At 36.7% G+C, this 18305-nt stretch overlaps 1 protein-coding gene across 1 annotated transcript; it reads left to right on the forward strand.

Annotated features, from left to right (window-relative positions):
• The first annotated feature begins 11962 nt into the window (after positions 1-11962).
• Positions 11963-17650, forward strand: LOC112063878 (deoxynucleotidyltransferase terminal-interacting protein 2-like). Its single transcript, XM_024119950.2, has 3 exons — positions 11963-11993; positions 14936-15567; positions 17507-17650. The coding sequence occupies exons 1-3, from the start codon at positions 11963-11965 to the stop codon at positions 17618-17620; spliced, it is 777 nt and encodes a 258-aa protein (XP_023975718.2). The 3' UTR covers positions 17621-17650.
• The last annotated feature ends 655 nt before the right edge of the window (positions 17651-18305 follow it).

The raw sequence follows: 18305 nt of genomic DNA on the forward strand, positions 1-18305 counted from the left end.
CCAAAGGTGCAAATCTCCTCCATGGTACTCTTCCTGTGATTCTAGCCACCTGGCTTCCCCACATTTTCAACTCTGTCTCTCACCTTAGGGAGACCACCTCATTTATTTTGCCTTCTCTTCCTTGCCTGTTGTCCCATGTCTGAAAACTATTATTTCATATATTTGTCTGTTTTTTTAGTTACTCCATCATAGCCAGAGGTGGCATCCTAAAAGTCAGTATATTTTAGGACTCTTAAGTGAGAAGAATGCTTTTTGGGGCTTCCCTGGTGGCACAGTGGTTAAGAATCCACCTGCCAAGGCAGCGGACATGGGTTTGAGCCCTGGTCTGGGAAGATCCCACATGCTGCAGAGCAGCTAAGCCCACGGGCTTAGCCCGTGGCTTAGCCACAACTACTGAGCCTGCACTCTAGAGCTCACGAGCCACAACTACTGAAGCCTGTGCGCCTAGAGCCCGTGCTCCGCAACAGAAGCCACTGCAATGAGAAGCCCGTGTACTGCAAAGAAGAGTAGCCCCCGCTCGCCTCAACTAAAGAAAGCCCACGCGCAGCAGCAAAGACCCAATGCAGCCAAAAATAAATAAATAAAAATAAAATAAATTTTTATATATATATATAAAAAAAGAATGCTTTCCAACTCTTTATTCTATACCCTAAAAATGTCCAATACACAGTATTTAAAGGCATTTATACAAACAATTGAAATCTTTCTTTGGGGAAATTAAAACAACAAAACTTGATTGCATATCATGATTTCATACTTTGCAGATGTTAATATTTAATCATATATAGAGTCATTTAGCTTAAGTGCATTAATGTAACTCATTTAAAAGAGGCCAGTAATTGTCCTATTAACTCCCAGCCTGGATGTTATCTGCTCTGCCCTGCTAGTAAGGCCAGAGGGGGACTCTTCTCTATTGGCACCCACAGAGATTGCTCTGATCTGTTGAAAATCCTGTTAAAATCTAATTACTTAGGAGAATCAGCCAGGGAATATCTAATGAGCTTGAGGAAACCCACTAGAAGAAATTCTGTGTTACTAGCGAATGAAATGTCTTCTGTCTTTCAATTATACTGGTACCATATGAACATAATTGCTGCCTTATAAAATGTGACTTTTGTTTGTTGTTTTTTAATTGTATGTCATGAATTTTTTGATGTGAAAATAACTTAATTTCCTATGGAGGACAAATGATGGTTTAAAGCTTAAATATGCATACTTTATTTCCTCACAAATATTTGATAACTTGTTATCAAATGCTTAAAAATGTACATTAATTAGTGAAACCACCACACAGGTGTGAAAATTTTGACTATTAAAAGAACTTGAGTTTTTAGTCGAGAATGAAAAACGTGTTCATCAGGAGACTTTGGAAAGGATTTTTCTCTGCAATCATCTTAAAAATATTGCCAAAAGAAGTTGATTTATTAAAAATGAAAATTTATTTGTCTCACTTATTCTGTAAATGTATCTTTGAGACTCTTAGTGTGGTTTACATTTCCTTCTCTAACAATTAGCAATATCTTTTTTTTCACATCCAATTTAACTTTGTATTTCAACTTTGCTGACTTTCCACTTCTCTATATTTAGGACTTTTTTCTTAACATTGGATGGTTGTTTAAGACTATGGGCTTTGTAGTCAGATAGACCTGAGGTATTCAAATCCTAATTCTTCTACTGAGAATGAATTTCTTAACCTTCTGAGTCTCAGTTTCATTTCTATACAATGGGAACACTAATTAATATGTTAAAGTTGTGAATATTTTATGAAGTAAAGCATGTAAAGTGCTTAGCACGGTATCATTCATGTTGTAACTGCTCAAGAGATGGGAGTTATTATTTTTGAAGACTAATTAAAATTTGGTATATGAAAGAATTGTGATATCTAAGATTCATTAAAAACTAATGTAGGGTGAATTTCTATTATCCTAATGTATTTCTATCACCATGCTCGTATTAAATTTGTTGAAAAAATTAAAAAGGGTCTATTTTTAGTAGCATGTCGGTGAACTTCATTCCAGAGTTTATCAAGTTTTTAGCCAATGTGTCACTTTATAACATGGATTGATTTCAGCAGATGACATCAGAAACAAAATGTGGTTTGGTGATACATTACTTAGAAAAATACCTGTCTTAGTGATAAATTATTATTGGAATATTATATGATTTTAATGATTGAGGAGAAAAAAAGACTATTACATATTATTTCAACAATTAACAATGTAGCTATTATTTAAAATTATTATCTGGCCTATAGAACTCTGGCAGTTGAAATACTTAAATTGACAGTGCTTTTATTTTCAATCACTTGATAATATGTTAAAATTCGATTTTCTATTTTGCCTAAAATATAGATTAAAACATTCTTTAATCAGACTATTTGGAAATTAATATACAAGTAGCCTTATAAAATGATTCTTGTGTTTTATAACTGGGCAAGGAGGTAGAATTATTATAATAACGTTTTCACTTAGAATATGCTCTTTTATATTTAAAATTCCTTTTTTGTATAATTCATTAATTCTTATAACAATTTTATGTAATAGCCATATAGTACTGTATTGTAAGCAATAAAAGGAAACAGAGAATTTTTGTATACATTTAGCTCTGATTATATTTATAGTATAAAAAATACACATACAAAGTATAATATACAAACTAGGATGTTTCAACAAAAGAATATTTAAAATAATTTGCTAACATTTGTGAATTTAATACTTTACATAGATTTGATCTTCTTGAAAAAAATCTGATTGAGAGATAATGAATGGTGTTATTTGGTGGGGGAAGAATTTAGAATTGAATGTATGGTAATTCACACTATTTGTTAAAAAGTTTATATGTAATCAATAAGTATGGCTAACTTATTTTATCTGGCAGGAATTATTATGCTATAATCAAAGACCAAACACCAGCTAATTTGTTCATTTAACAAATATTTATTGAGGGCTTATTATTTGCCATAATGGGAATGTAATGTTGAACAAGACAGGCAGGGAAGAAGAATTAGCAGATTCATTATTAAAGCTAATATTTTGCCACAATGTCAGTTCATGAAACTGTTCACTTAGCTGAAGTCCCTGACAGAAAGTGCTTTGGTTGTTGATCTTAGCATATGAAACTACCTGCTAAGCCTGGCTTTGCTGGGGAATTCATATACATAACTCGATTAAGTTAGCACCTTTTCATTAATCAGTTTCTGTTGATAACAGAAACAAATACTTCACTGACAAATAGAAGTAAAAATAAAAAAGAGGTAGTCTTACATCTTTATTTTGGTCTTTCCAAGGTTAAACTCTCTGTTTGGAAAACTTCAAATGTCTAAATCTCTGTAAAGCATGTCACATTGCTCCTCCACTATGCCCTTTTCCCATCCTGTCCACTCCCCCCAAGGACACACACTTCCACAACTTTGCCTGGCATATATGGTAGGCACTCAGTAAGTGCTATTGAATTAGTGTAATTAATAATTCTTTTATTCCATTAGGTTATATTTCTAGTTCTGTTGTTGATTCCCTGTGATAATTTGGCATAAAGCCAAGTCACAGGACCCCTTAATTTTCCTGAATAAAAATGAATGCTACATTTTCCAAAAACCTGATTAAAATATACTGAGGACTGTGAGATATTAGTTGGAGCTGTATGAAATTGTGATACTTGACCATTTTTTTTGACATACAAAAATAAATTTTTTTCTAAGGTGTTTTAACTTGACCAAAAATGTAATATAATTATTACAATAATCACGACTCTAAATATGTTAGTCACATCACTGCTTATAGTTTTCTTTCTACCTTTCTATCTATTTCACCTTGATTGCTAATTTTGGCCTTGCTTTCTTCACTGAATGGTATTTTATTACCAAAAAATTAATTGCATAATATACCTGTCACTCCAAATAGTAAATTATATATTTTTTAATGTTAATGAGCCTAGAGTCCAATAGGCTAGGTCTAGCAAGCAGTATTATTTGACTTCTTTAAGGACTTTTAGGTAGGGAATAGTGGGTAGTGTTTAAATCCTAAATTTTGCTATAGTTTAAAAAAAATCAGTTCATTTCAGTATTAGAAAGTACATATAAAACTAATTTTTATTGTTTCTAACAAACTGGAAGATTTTATTTGTCTATGATTTGAAAATTATTACTGTGTTTACTCTGAAAACTAAAATTTTAAGCCCTGGTCAACTGTTATTCTGATAATACTGTGAAATACCTTATAATTTTCACAAAATATAGTTATGACAAAATGATATTCACCAGAAATTATTATTCTATCTCTGAAGCAAGGTCACAGATGATCCTTCTTTTCTTTTTTAAATAGAAAGTAACCCCACTGTATGAGCTAAAGCTCCGCTAAGGTAAAACCCGCACTGCTGTGTGTTTCACATCATTTAAAGAAAGGAAACATAATTTAATTTGCTCAACACAGGGTATCTGGAAAGATGGCTGGAGAAGAGAGATGTAACCTCGCTATTTATGCAAATATCAGGAAGCTGTTATAACTACTTATGTGTTAATCCAGGAGCCCTGAGCAAGTAACTCAAATGAGTAGTCCCCAAATTCAGGGCCTATGACAAGGTTTTCACCAGTTGGCAGCAAAAAAAAAAAAAAAAAAAAAGAAAAAAAAAGAAAGGCAATATAAATTTTCCATAAAGCTAAATTTATTGAATTGAAAGAACTATTTATATTCATATATATGTAAAATTTATATATATATACACATACATATATATATCAATATGTATAGCCTATCTTTTCTTTGTAAGGAAAAAGCTTTTTAGAGTAGTTTTAGGTTCACAGCAAAATTCAGAAGGAGGTACAGAGATTTCTGATATGATCCCTGCACCCCCAACATGCAGAACCTCCCCCATTATCAACATCCCCCACCAGATGATACATTTGTTACAACTGATAAACCTACATTTATACATCATTTTCACCCAAAGTCCATAGTTCACATCAGGGTTCACTCTTGGTCTTGTGCATTCTATGGGTTTGGACAAATGTATACTGACATGTATTCACCATTATAGTATCATGCAGAGTAGTTTCAACTGCCCTAAAAATCCTCTGTGCCCCACTTATTCATCCCTTTTCCTCCCACTTCGCAACCACTAATCTTTTTACAGTCCCTGTAGTTTTACCTTTTCCAGAATGTGCATATAGTTGGAATCATATGGTAGGTAGCCTTTTCAGATTGGCTTCTTTTACTTGGTAATATCCATTTCAGTTTCCTCCATTTAATATAGCCTATCTTCTGTGAATTTATAGTAAATGATTTGTTCAGTGTTCCTATTTGCCAAAATAAACAGTTAGTCATCTTATGTGACTTCCCTGAATATTTTTTGAAATGTCCTTGAAATTGAAAAATCTTGGGGAACTTCCCCGGCGGTCAGGTGGTTAAGACTCCACGCTTCCAATGCACAGGGCACTCGATCCCTGGTCGGGGAACTAAGATCCCATATGCCATGCAGCGTGGCCAAAAAATAAGTAAATAAAATAAAAGAGACATTTTAAAAAAATCTTGGAAACATATACTATATATATCTGTTTTCTCACCTGTTGAATGGAAGTAATGATTTTTATTTTATAGGATTATTGTGAAGAATAAATGAGATGCATAGGTGGAAGTGCTTGGGATAGCACTTGACACTCTATGGATGCTTCTGATTTTAGTCCAGTCTGAAACTCTGGTGTAAGGCCCAAGATTTCATCCAGTTTTCCTTTGAGGAGATTGAAGATAGTAAGCTCAGATTGGGACATTCTTTGGCGCATAGTAGATGCCAAATAAATATTTTTCGAGCCTAAGTTTTAATAAAGTAGAAGAGTTTTGTAGGTAATTGGGCATGAGTGTCAGGAGTTCTAGAATGAGTTCTAGACAGGAAATCTTTTGTACATAGATGGTAACTGAAGTCAGTAAAGTATGAAGACAAGAGGACCTGGGACATACTATAATGATTTTAAAGCCCATGAAGCTGTGTTGCCTCCCCAGCATATATGCAAAGGAAGCACAAAGTCAAGACATCTTACAACATCCTCATAGCAGTTATTTGTTCCATGTCCTTCTTAATTTTGTAGGCTTTCCATCCTAGTTGAAAGTCTTTGGACTCTGCTTGTTGAATGTTTAATTCCAGAGCTGGAACCTCTTTTCCTGTGAGGCCTTAGCCATGCTGGGTGCTGTTGGCACTAAATATAATCCTTTAGGGTGAAAAAAATATGTCAGAACTAAAAGATTATTTAGGGGCCTTTAAGTCAAGTTGGGTTATTTCCTGATAATAAGTATATTCTCTGAAAAATGGTCCACCCTATTAGAGAAGCATGCCTTCTTTGACAGATCACGCAGCTTGAGAAGAGATGTACTTGGAAAGGTAAGGAAGAAAGGAGACCCTAGCTTAGCCAGCCAGAACGAATGAAGCCAGCCTGGCAATCAATGGCATGACAGATGTTGCAGCCAGATCACTCACACCCAACAGAGATGTATGCTTTTCTTACTCGTACATAAAAGGGCAGCCAGAAAGACTTTGTGCAGCCTGCCCTTTGTTACCAGCTGTCTGGCTGTTGGTAGGACTTGTCTCTGTTTATAGTACCCTCCCTATTTCATCCCAAGGGATACATTTACTCCATAAACCCTATTCTCATGTGCTTGGTCAGTCTGTCCACCAGAGTAGGTCTAAAGTTTCCTTGGCTTGATTTTAATTCCTGAACTTTTTGTTATTGAGATTGGGCCTCAGCTAAGCTGTGATGTTGGCAAAGTTCATTGTCCACAACTCTGGGATTTTTTTCTGTGCCCTTTCTGCCTGGCTCCTGAGGTGTTCTCCCTTTGAAGAGACTATATTTCTATAGTTCCTGCCTAAGGGAGATCAGAGAGACAGTGTGACAAAACAGCAAACTATGGTATTTATGGTAAATGCAACTTCTTTAGACCCTTAACAAACTTTTATCTGTATTCATACCCACCCTTTTCTTCTAGCTTAAATGTAAGAGATATCCATCCTTAAATCTAAGGCTAATTTCTCTATTTGTGCTCTGGATCTCATTTCCTCCTCCTAGCTAAGGTTCTTTACTTTATCAGTGATGCCCCCTCTCTCCTGTACTTTGGTTCTCTTCCTCTCTTAGAATGTCTGAGTTGTAACTTTGGTTTTGCCACCTGTTTACTGTGTGAACTTGGACAAGTACTTTCACCTCTCTAGGCCATAATTTTCTCATCTGTATAATGAAAGAGTTGGACTAGATGATCTCTAAACTCCTTTTTGTCTCTGATTTTCTTATCTAAATGTATAAATTTACAAGGCTGGAGTTTATCTTTGTATTCTTACATATTGACCTACCTGACTTGGTGATAAATTACTATTGGAATATTATACATTAATGATTGAGGAGAAAAAGACTATGGCATATTATTTCAACAATTAACAATGTAACTATTATTTAAAGTCATTGTCTGAGTTGGAGGAAAAATTTCCTGGCCTATAGAATTCAAGAAATATTTGAATTGACAATAGCTCTGAGGTGCTCACAACTTTAATGTTGTTCTAGTTTCTCTCTTAGAAAGCAAAATGATTTTTTTAAAAAAACTGACTTTATTTATTAAAAAATTTCTTTGTCCCTACCACGTGGCTTGTGGGATTTTAGTTCCCCAACCAGGGATCAAACCGGGGCCCCCTGCAGTGGAAGCGCAGAGTCCTAACCACTGGACAACCAGGGAATTCCCAAAATGATTTCGTAACTCAGTTTACACAGTTATATATTTATATATATATAAGAATATATTATACACTTGTATATACACACATATAATAAGAGTATATTATACACTTCTAGATTATTAGTATATTATAATACACTAATGTATTATTGAATTTGTTTTTTTTTTTACACATTTCCTCTTGTACTCTGTGTCAGTCAGAACTCTTCTTGTTGCAAGAAACTGAAACCTAATTCAAACCAACTTAAACAAAAGGATTTCCCAGGGGAGTAGTTAGCTTCAAGCCTAGATGGTTCTGTGGACTCAAACAAGGTCAGTAGGTCTCTGTATTATCTGTTAATCAGGATGGGCTAAATGCTGTTATAAACAACCCCCAAATCTCAGTAGCTCAACACAATAGAAGTTTATTTCTGTATACATAACAGTTTAATGAGCAGTCAGTGAATGGCCTTCCATATGATGATTAAGGGCCTCAAGCCCATTTCATCTTCTAGCCTGCTACTCCAAGGTCCTCAGAGTCCTCTGCTGGACACTTGACATCTAGCCAACAGATAGATGTTGGGGTGGGAGTGGGGGACAGCCTGTAGGATCACTGTCACTGACCAGAGTTTAGTCATATAACTACAATTGTCTGCAAGGGAGACAGAAATACAGTTTCACTGTGTGACCAGAGGGAAGAGTGAGCACATAGCAGTCTCCTTTGTACTCTCTTTCCATCTCTTGGCTCTGTGTATCTCTCCTGTGTCATTCTTCACCAAGTTCTCTCCACGTGGAGCAAAAATGGTTGCAGGTGACCACAGACTCAAATCCTCCTAATGTATCAACCTCGGTGGAAGAGACCATCTTCCCTGTCAGCTCCAGCAGAAAAGCCCCATCTGTGGACCAACTGAGGCTAGTGGAATGGTTCATACTAGTTGGCTAGGCCTGAGTCATTTGCCCCTCCAGTATCATCTCTACCTAGACTGCATGAGTGGGTTACCCTGGAAAAGAGGGGTTCTTGCTGCATAGGCAAGAACCAAGAGGTGTATACTACCTCCCTCTTAGGAACAGTGCTCATTTTAATTTTGTTAAAATATTTTTTCAGTGCCTATGTCTTGTCAATCTGTAAAATGCCTCCTCTTTCTTCTTCCTGCTCATTTCCCTCCTTGTCATTTACACTGATATGTGAATTTGTTTATCTCACCAAACAAATGAGTACCGATGGGGACAATATATTTGACTGGATGTATGCCAAAGTCATTCTGAAAAATGTTCCCAGAGGTACTGTCTCCAAAACAAGTCTGTTTAGAATATTGTCTATGGAAAGAGAATAGTGTAAGGGCAATGCTTATTCCATAAAAATTAATCTTTAGCAGTAGAATTTTAGGCCCCTGATTGGAGAAGTTGCTTTGGGTTGAATTGCTGCTCTGAAGCCTTCAAATCAGTCCACACGGGTGATTCTGTGTGGATGAAAGGCCAGTGAAGGAGGCTTCAGTGTCTGTGCACCAGCTGCACTGATGGACCCCATTGCTTGTATGGAGGAAGTTGACTTAGGGAGACTTATGGAATTTATGAGTAAGGGGCCAGGTTCCTAATGCCCACACAGAGATAAGAAATTTGGCCAAAAAATCTGTGAAAGGTAGTGAACCTAGAACTGATGCTCCTGAATAGAGCCTACAACTTAGTTCTGATACTCAAATGTTAGAAAAACTCTCTGTCCCAGATATGTGGAAAGAATCTTGGCATCTGTCTGGGAAATTAAAATCCCAAGCTTGTGCTATATGTATGTGTGATGCCCAAATTTTTTCTATCTGCATGATATAGGTATATATAGGATATATAGGATACATTATCCAAGAAATAGTCCAGGGACATTGATACTATTGAGAGAAACATATTTGCAGAAACAAGCCTAGAAATACTGTGTATCTTCCATACTTTTACAACCAGGGCACCTATTATGGCTATAGAATAAATAAATTCCCCTGAAATGGAATAGAAAAAAATTACAAACCATATAAAGAAAAAAGCTTCCATAAGGGAGAGTCAGCAGGTGCAACCAACAGAATTAGCACCCTAAGAACTAGAAATAATGGAATATTTTGAAAGAGATTATAAAATAAATGTTTGTTATGATTTAAGAAATAAAAGGAAGACTAGAAGCCATTCTGAAGTAAGAGCATTGTATTAAAAATGAGCAGGTAACAGAATATGTACAAGATCAATATGAGGAAAACTACAAAACTCTGATGAAAGTAAAACTAATAAGTGAATTCAGCAAAGTTGTAGGATACAAAATCAGGACATCAAAATCAGTTGCCTTTCTGTACACTGACAATGAACAGTTGAAAAGGAAATTAAGAAAACAATTCCATTTATAATAGCATGGAAGAAACTTAAATGCATATTACCAAGTGAAAGAAACCAATCTGAATAATCATATTTACTGTATGATTCCAACTATATGACATTCTGTTAAAGGAAAAACTATGACGACAGTAAAAGGAGGTTGCAGTGAAACTATTCTGTATAATACTATGTTGGTGGATATATGTTATTATACAATAGTACAAATACATAGAATGTACAACACCAAGTGTTGAACCCTAATGTAAACTTTGGACTCTGGGTGCTAATGATGTGTCATTGTAGGTTCATTGATTGTAGCAAAGGTATTCCAAGAAAGAATATTACAGAACTTACAGAAATAATAAACTGCATGGATGGTGTAGTAGCCACTATCATATTCACCATTGTTGTTTCCTGGGCACATGGAAAGCTATACTTCTCAGCCCCCTTGTAATTGGGTTGCACCATGTAACTAGTACTGGCCAATTGGCTCTGAGAGGAGTTCACTTTATGTTCCAAGTATCTAACTGCACATATAAGAAATGTCAGTGCTTGTTTCCTGCTTATTGACCAAGGAAGGCATTTATTTGAGGTAGTGAGGCTTCCCTCACCTGAGGGGATGCTTCCTGCCTATCTTGTTCCTCCTTTCCATATTCTTGCCTTCTAGTCCCCTTGCAGCTTGGGATGGCCAAGGGACTCATTTTGACCAATGAGACATAGGGGAATGCCTGATGTAGGGCTCTGGGGAAAGTTTTTCTTCTTAGGTAAAAGAGATTTATGAGGAGAAAACCTTTTATCCTCTTCTTTTCTGCTTGAAACAGTGGTGTGATGATGTTGTGTTTGGAATGGGGACAGCTCTATCTTATGACCAAGTATGAGGACCAAGGAGAGTGAGGAGCAGAAAAATAGAGTCTGTGTCCTTGGTATCACCATTGAGCTACTGCTCTTTCAACCCTGGAGCATCCAAATTCCAGATTTCTAGTTATGCAAGATAATTAAGGGTCTTATTGCCTAAGTCACTGTTAATGGGGTATTCTGATACATTTCACACTGTTTTCAAGCATACATGTAATATTTCTAATAATTGACCCATATTAAGCCAAAAGGAACTTCAAAATATCCTAAAGAACCAGAACCATATGGAACATGCTTTCTAGTTATAGCATAATATCAATATAATAATATAAGTATAATATATAATAAAAATGAATATCAAAAGTTTAAAAATTATTATATTGTGGAATCTAAAAAACTCTTCTAAATTCATAGATCTAAGAAGAAATGATGATAGAAACTATGGAATATTTAGATAACAGTGAAAGAACTACATCATATCAAAACATATAGCAGCAGAAGTATACTCAGATGAAAATTTATAGCTTAAATTCATATATTAGCAAATAAAGAGATATTAAAAATTAATGAATTATAGACAATAGAATAGTGCTTACCAGGGGCCAAGGGCAGGGGAAAATGAAGAGTTATTGTTTAACAGGTAGAAAGTTTTTGTTTGGGAAGATGCAAAAAGTCCTGGAGATGCATGGTGGTGATGGTTATACAACAATGTGAATGTGCTTAATGCCACTGAACTGTACACTTAAAAGTGGTTAAAATGGTAGATTTTGTGTTATGTATATTTTACCACAATAAAACATTTTCTTAAAAAATTAATAAAAAGTCAGTTCAAGAAGTTGGAATAAACCCCCCAAAAGCAGAAGGAAAAATGATGATAAGAAAGGAATGTAATTAAATAATAAAAATGGAAATAAATCCACAAACTAAAAGATGGTAATCTGAAAGGGCCAACAACAGATTTATTAAGAGAAAAAAGATAACAGGAATGACGAAGGGAATGGCTCATTGAGTTAATCACTTTAGGGATGTCTAGTAAGCTAAGGACTGTCAGATGTCCCCTTGAATGAGCAACAAGCATGGAATGGCAAGGGCAGTCTCAGCAGAACGGTAAGGTCAGAAACTTCATTCACTAGTTTTTGAAATGAGTAAGTTGGGAAGAACTAGGAACATTGAGCACAGATGATTCCTTCGAAACTTGATTGTGAAGGAAAGGAGACAGTATGAGAGAGTAAGTGAACAAGCGTGAAAGAATACTAGCTGGAAGGGGAAATAAGAGCACTGGTACTCATAGTTGAGAGATTTTTCTCCAATTGTGTTCAGCAACCTTTGTGAAAGAAGGAATTGATGTAGAATAGTGTTTGGGGGTGCCTGCTCTGCTCATATTCCCTGCTTAGGTACAAGATGTAGCAGCCATATTTTTAAAATGTAACTCGACCTTTTCTGGACACAGTTGATTAGCAGGGGTGGGGTGATCACTTATACTCTCTCTCTTTCTCAAGAGTTTGTCCCAAGAGACAGAGATTTTTGCCTACTGGTGGTAAGGGTGGACCTTTAAGACATAGATTTGAGGCTGGCAGCACACAGCGTTTGGTACATCCAGAGGAAGCTTGTTGGGAGAAGATGGGGTGGGGGGCAGCCCCATCTTTGGGAGGTTGGGAGAAGCATGGAGGTGGAGGGAAGAGGAGAAGAGAGGAGAAGGCAAGGGAAGAGACAGGGGAAAATAGAAATAGCAGAGATGAGAAAGACCATATGAGCTCTAAGAAGAACGTTTTGATTTATTTTTCCAAGCTTTCTTTCTAGCTCTTGTTTCAGTGAAATCTGGCTCTGTGAATATCTGGGTCAGAAAATTTGCCCCATATAAACACTATAATAAAGTATTTGTTAATTGAACCAGATTTAGTATATATCTATTCCTTGAAACAAAACAGCTTGAAATATATGGTTGTATTATCTTAGGTGGTGGGAATAGCATGTATAAAGCCATAAAGGAGCAGGAATTAAAATCCAGTTGAACCAAGGAGAAATCATAATGGGAGTAGTAGCTAAAGGCAAAGAAAATTAAAGCAGTAGGAGTAAGCCACCACAAGTCCATGGTGGAAGGAAAGTGAGGTTGAATTGACACATTAACAACCAATCCACCTATCCAACTTTCTCAGTGTAACTTTCAGCAGGATGACTCTGGCTAAAGCTTGCCATGTCATCTGCCTTCTCGTCACTAAACCAAACTTGAGTCCACTTACCCATGTGCAGTAAAGCCAATCTCCTGATACCAGTTTGTGATGAAGGAAAGTGCAGAGTTTATTGCAAAGCCAAGCAAGGCATATGGGTAGCTAATGCTCAAAAGGCCTGAACTCTGAACCTTCCGATGGATTTCAGGGAAAGGTTTTTAAAGACAGGATGAGGAAGGGGGTTGCAGGGTGCATGATCAGCTCATGGATATTCTTCTGATTGGTTGGTGGTGAGGTAATCGGGAGTCAACATCATCAACCTTCTTGTTCCAACCGCTCTGAGTTCTACATGCTTGTGGTCAGCATACAGTTAACTTCTTCTTCCTGGTGGGAGTTTCAGTATCTGTAAAATAGGTCAAAGGATAAGGCTCAGAATCTCATCTGTAGCCCTCCAGGAGGAACTAAAGGTCCTTAACTTTGTTTCATGGCTAAACTGTTATTATTTTGCCTTGCTTGACTCTTTTCCTTTGTTTCTGCATTTTCTCACTTCTCTGATTAAATTTATTCTTTGGAACTTTGTGAAGGCCTAGGAGACTAAATTTTTTTTTTTTTACTAACAAGAGGCAGGTGGAGGACATGGTGGGAGATCTCTCCTGGGAAGGCTCCATAGGGTCCTGCTCAGTTACATTCTTACTAAATCAGTCTTTCCCTTTTTGTTTAAAAATAGTTGAATAAAATTTTTTGAAGTTACTTTACAGAAGACTGAAAGTAAGTGTCAGCCCCATTTAACAGCAAGTTTAGAAGAGGGGATAGAGTAAGCTAAAGCTTTCAGCAGCAGGAAACACTCTGAAACTCTTTCCTTGCTTACAGCATATTATGTTTTCCAAAGATGGTCACAGTAGTACATACCCCGTTCCACATGTTCTTACCATATGATGATAACATTTTTTTCATTGAGAGGTGGGATCTGTGCACTGAAATTGCAGAAAAATTTGTATAACTGCCTTGACCAATAAAACGCAGCACAAGTGATGTTGCATTACTTCTGAGACTGGTCACAAAAGACAGTTTTTACTGCGCTCTCTCTCGGGGTGCTTGCTCTTGGAGCCCTAAAACCATGTTGTGAGGAAGCCCAGGCCACAAAGAGACACCATGTATGGGTGTTCTGGCCAACACCTTCAGCTGGACCCCCAGCCAACAGGCAACATCAGCTAACAGTAAACTTCAGATGATCCAAATTTCAAGTCTTCTAGCTGAAGCACAGAAATCATGGAGAAGATGCCGTCTTCACTGTGCCCTGTCTAAATTTCTGACCCATAGAAACTGTGAGAATTGATATATGATTATTGTTGTTTTAACTCACCTAGCTTTGGGGTAATTTTTTATGCAGCAATAGATAACTAATATACTACTTATATCATAAACCCAAATCATAAGGTTGGTGCTGACCAAGACAATGCCAAGTTTTCTTGAAAGAAATAAAGTTTTTAAAAAATTATTATGGAATATTAAGTTTTAATGACATTCCTGTCTAACTTTGTCTTTGGGGAATGAAAACATTGTTATTTTGACCTAGAAAATCAGTTGCTATTATAGCCCTTTATTACAGAATCCAGAATCTATGTAACAGTTACTGCTTAATGAATTATTAGACTTTCAAATTTCTTTATCCTAAGATTCTTATTCAGTTCTTTGCACATAGTAGGTACTGAATTAAGATACTGAAATACTGAATTAATAACAAATACTGAATTAAACTGAAAATTTCAATGTAAAGCACGTCATTTTACAGGGCAGTGGCAGTGAAAATGCCATAATTTCTGTGAGAATGAAAGGTTTGTGAAAGAAGCCATTTGACAATAGCATTTTGAGCAATTTTAGTGGCAACACCAAAAGGGTTGCCTACAGTGGCATTAAAATCGATTAATAAAACTCGATTGAGTGCTGATAAAAATTTTTACTTGGATGAAGAAGACAAGGCAAGTGAGGTTGCCACTGAGGAAGAAAAGGAGGAGGAGGAAGAAAGTGAAGAAGAACCATCAGACAGTGACAGAAGTAAAGATAATGAGTTTAGTGATGAAGACAACTTACTAAATAGTACAAAATCTAAACTTCTGAAGTTGACTAGCAGCAGCATAGATCCTGGTCTGAGTATTAAGCAGTTGGGTGGTTTGTATATTAATGTCAATGCAGACAAGCTACAGTTGAACAAGAGAACCCTAACACAGATCAAGGAAAAAAAGAAAAATGAGCTTTTGCAGAAAGCCGTCATTACTCCTGATTTTGAAAAAAACTACTGTGTCCCACCATATAGTGAATCAAAGTATAAACTTCAGAAAAAACGCAGACAAGAGCGACAAAAAACAGCAGGTGATGGCTGGTTTGGTATGAAAGCTCCAGAACTGACAGATGAACTGAAAAATGATCTCAAAGCACTGAAGATGAGAGCTAGCATGGACCCAAAAAGGTTTTACAAGAAAAATGATAGAGATGGCTTCCCCAAGTACTTCCAGGTATGAAGCAAACAGAATAATGGTAGTGATGTTCTGAGGATTTTAGTTTGGAAAGCACTATAGTGATTTGTTTACTCTTAAATGAATATTTACAGAGCACATCTGCTCAGGCCGTATAATAATGGCCAGAACCCAATTCAGACAGCCACCAGCTTGTAATGGCTTTCCATATAGAAAGACGGTGTTCCAGACGGTAACTAGGTTTCCAAACGGTAACTAGCTTTCATAATTTCTTCTCTAAAAATTATGAAACCTATAGATGGTTTATGTACCATATATGAGTATTATTAGCCTAAGAGCAAGACTCCTTGCAGGATGGGGCAGGGAAGAGGGACTCATGTACACCAAACTCTTCTTTTTTTCAAGGTTCTTTATTCTGAAAACAAGTTAAAAGTTGGTTTCCAAAGTGTTTTCAGATGAAAGTCCAATTGATTCACCCTCTGGTAGCTCTCAAGTTCATTTCATTCTTCTTGGCTACCTTTCTCATGGATTACTGTAATAGTCCTTTGCCTCCAGGTCTGCTCTCCCTTTTGGTTCATCCTCTACATTGTAGGCAGTCATCTTTCCTTTTAAAAATAGCAATCTTTTATGACACACCTCTGCTCAATGATAATCAAGATACTCAATGGTACCTTCAGTGATTCTTATAACCTATAGGATAGAGTGTATACCCTTTAAAGTAGCCCTTCACCATGTGCACCCAAACCAGCTCACCACCCCTTTTTTGGTCACATAGTCTCCTCTTAAGCTCCAACACACTCAGCTACTCATTCTTCTCAGATATGCACAGACTGGTCTAGTCATTCTGACTTTACAAGTGTTTGGCTCTGCCATGTTTGCTTGGTGAAATTTTACCCATACAAATCCAACCTAAAATGTCATCCTTTGTTAAACCTTCTTTACCTCCATTAGGTAGAATTCGCCATTTAGTTTTCAGAGCATCTAGAGTGTTTTGTTCAGCATAATATCAGGTTATGCTTTAATTTTTTAGTTGTGTACCTTTGGCTCTTCTTTGAGACTCTGGGGTCTTCCCTGGTGGTGCAGTGGTTAAGAATCGGCCTGCCAGTGCAGGGGACATGGGCTTAAGCCCTGGGCTGGGAAGATCCCACATGCCACGGAGCAACTCAGCCCGTGTGCCACAACTACTGAGCCTGTGCTGTAGAGCCCACGAGCCACAAATACTGAAGCCTGCTCACCTAGAGCCTGGGCTCTGCAACAAGAGAAGCCACCGCAGTGAGAAGCCTGTGTGCTGCAACGAAGAGTAGTCCCTGCTCGCCGCAACTAGAGAAAGCCCACAAGCAGCAACGAAGACCCAATGCAGCCAAAAAAATAAATTAATTAATTTTTTAAATTATTTTTAAAATTAAATTAAATTAATAATTTTAAAAAGACTCTGGCCCCCTCACCAGCAGGGACCAGATATTCTTTGTCTTTGTTTCCCTAACACCTAGCACAGTGCCTGGCACATAGTAGACATTGTAAATTTTACTTGGTTGAACATATGAACAGATGCAGAGTGGTCAGTAAGAAGGTTCTAAGTTGGCAGCAATTATGATAACCTAGGAGATCAAATAGGTATATAGTAGAATGTATGTGTCAATTTCGTTAAATTGGAAAACTAAAATAAAAGACTTTATCTGTCCCACTTTTCCTCCTCTGTTTAGACTATTCACCAAGAATTAACTGTCTAGCACTTATATAAAAGGAATTTTGGTTTTACTGTAAACTCTAATGAAGAAATGTCATTAGTAGGACCCAGTGCAGATTGAATAAGTGATTTTTTTCTTTAAGAAACGGCAAAACTAATTTTAATACTGGTAAATTGTAAGCTGTGTTTTCCATTACTTTGTATAAATATACTTTGTTAGAGCTACCCTGAGATATGAAAGATACTTGGCCTTCAGGTATTGCATGACTTATTTCAATCAATCATTCATAGATTGGAACCATTGTTGACAATCCAGCTGACTTCTACCATTCACGAGTTCCTAGGAAACAAAGGAAGAGAACTATTGTGGAGGAACTGCTGGCCGATTCTGAGTTCAGAAGGTAAAGGAATTTATGTTTCACTTAATAATATGTTTGCTTTCCCTTAGAATATGCATAAACTTTAAATTCAAGATAATTTTTAAATGCTTTAGCACAGAGTTTCTAAACAGCAGCACTATTATATTTTTTGGATGGAATAGTTATTAGGGGGGACTGTCCTGTACATTGTAGGATCTTTAACAGCCTCCCTGATGTCTATCCACTAGATGCCAGTAGTGCACTCCCCTCCCCCCCAATTGTGCATGATCAGCTCATGGATATTCTTCTGATTGGTTGGTGGTGAGGTAATCGGGAGTCAACATCATCAACCTTCTTGTTCCAACCGCTCTGAGTTCTACATGCTTGTGGTCAGCATACAGTTAACTTCTTCTTCCTGGTGGGAGTTTCAGTATCTGTAAAATAGGTCAAAGGATAAGGCTCAGAATCTCATCTGTAGCCCTCCAGGAGGAACTAAAGGTCCTTAACTTTGTTTCATGGCTAAACTGTTATTATTTTGCCTTGCTTGACTCTTTTCCTTTGTTTCTGCATTTTCTCACTTCTCTGATTAAATTTATTCTTTGGAACTTTGTGAAGGCCTAGGAGACTAAATTTTTTTTTTTTACTTAACAAGAGGCAGGTGGGGGACAGGTGGGAGATCTCTCCTAGCCATAAAGGAGCAGGAATTAAAATCCAGTTGAACCAAGGAGAAA

The sequence above is a fragment of the Physeter macrocephalus genome, chromosome 4 (genome assembly GCF_002837175.3).
Source record: "Physeter macrocephalus isolate SW-GA chromosome 4, ASM283717v5, whole genome shotgun sequence".
NCBI classification, from domain to species: domain Eukaryota; kingdom Metazoa; phylum Chordata; class Mammalia; order Artiodactyla; family Physeteridae; genus Physeter; species Physeter macrocephalus.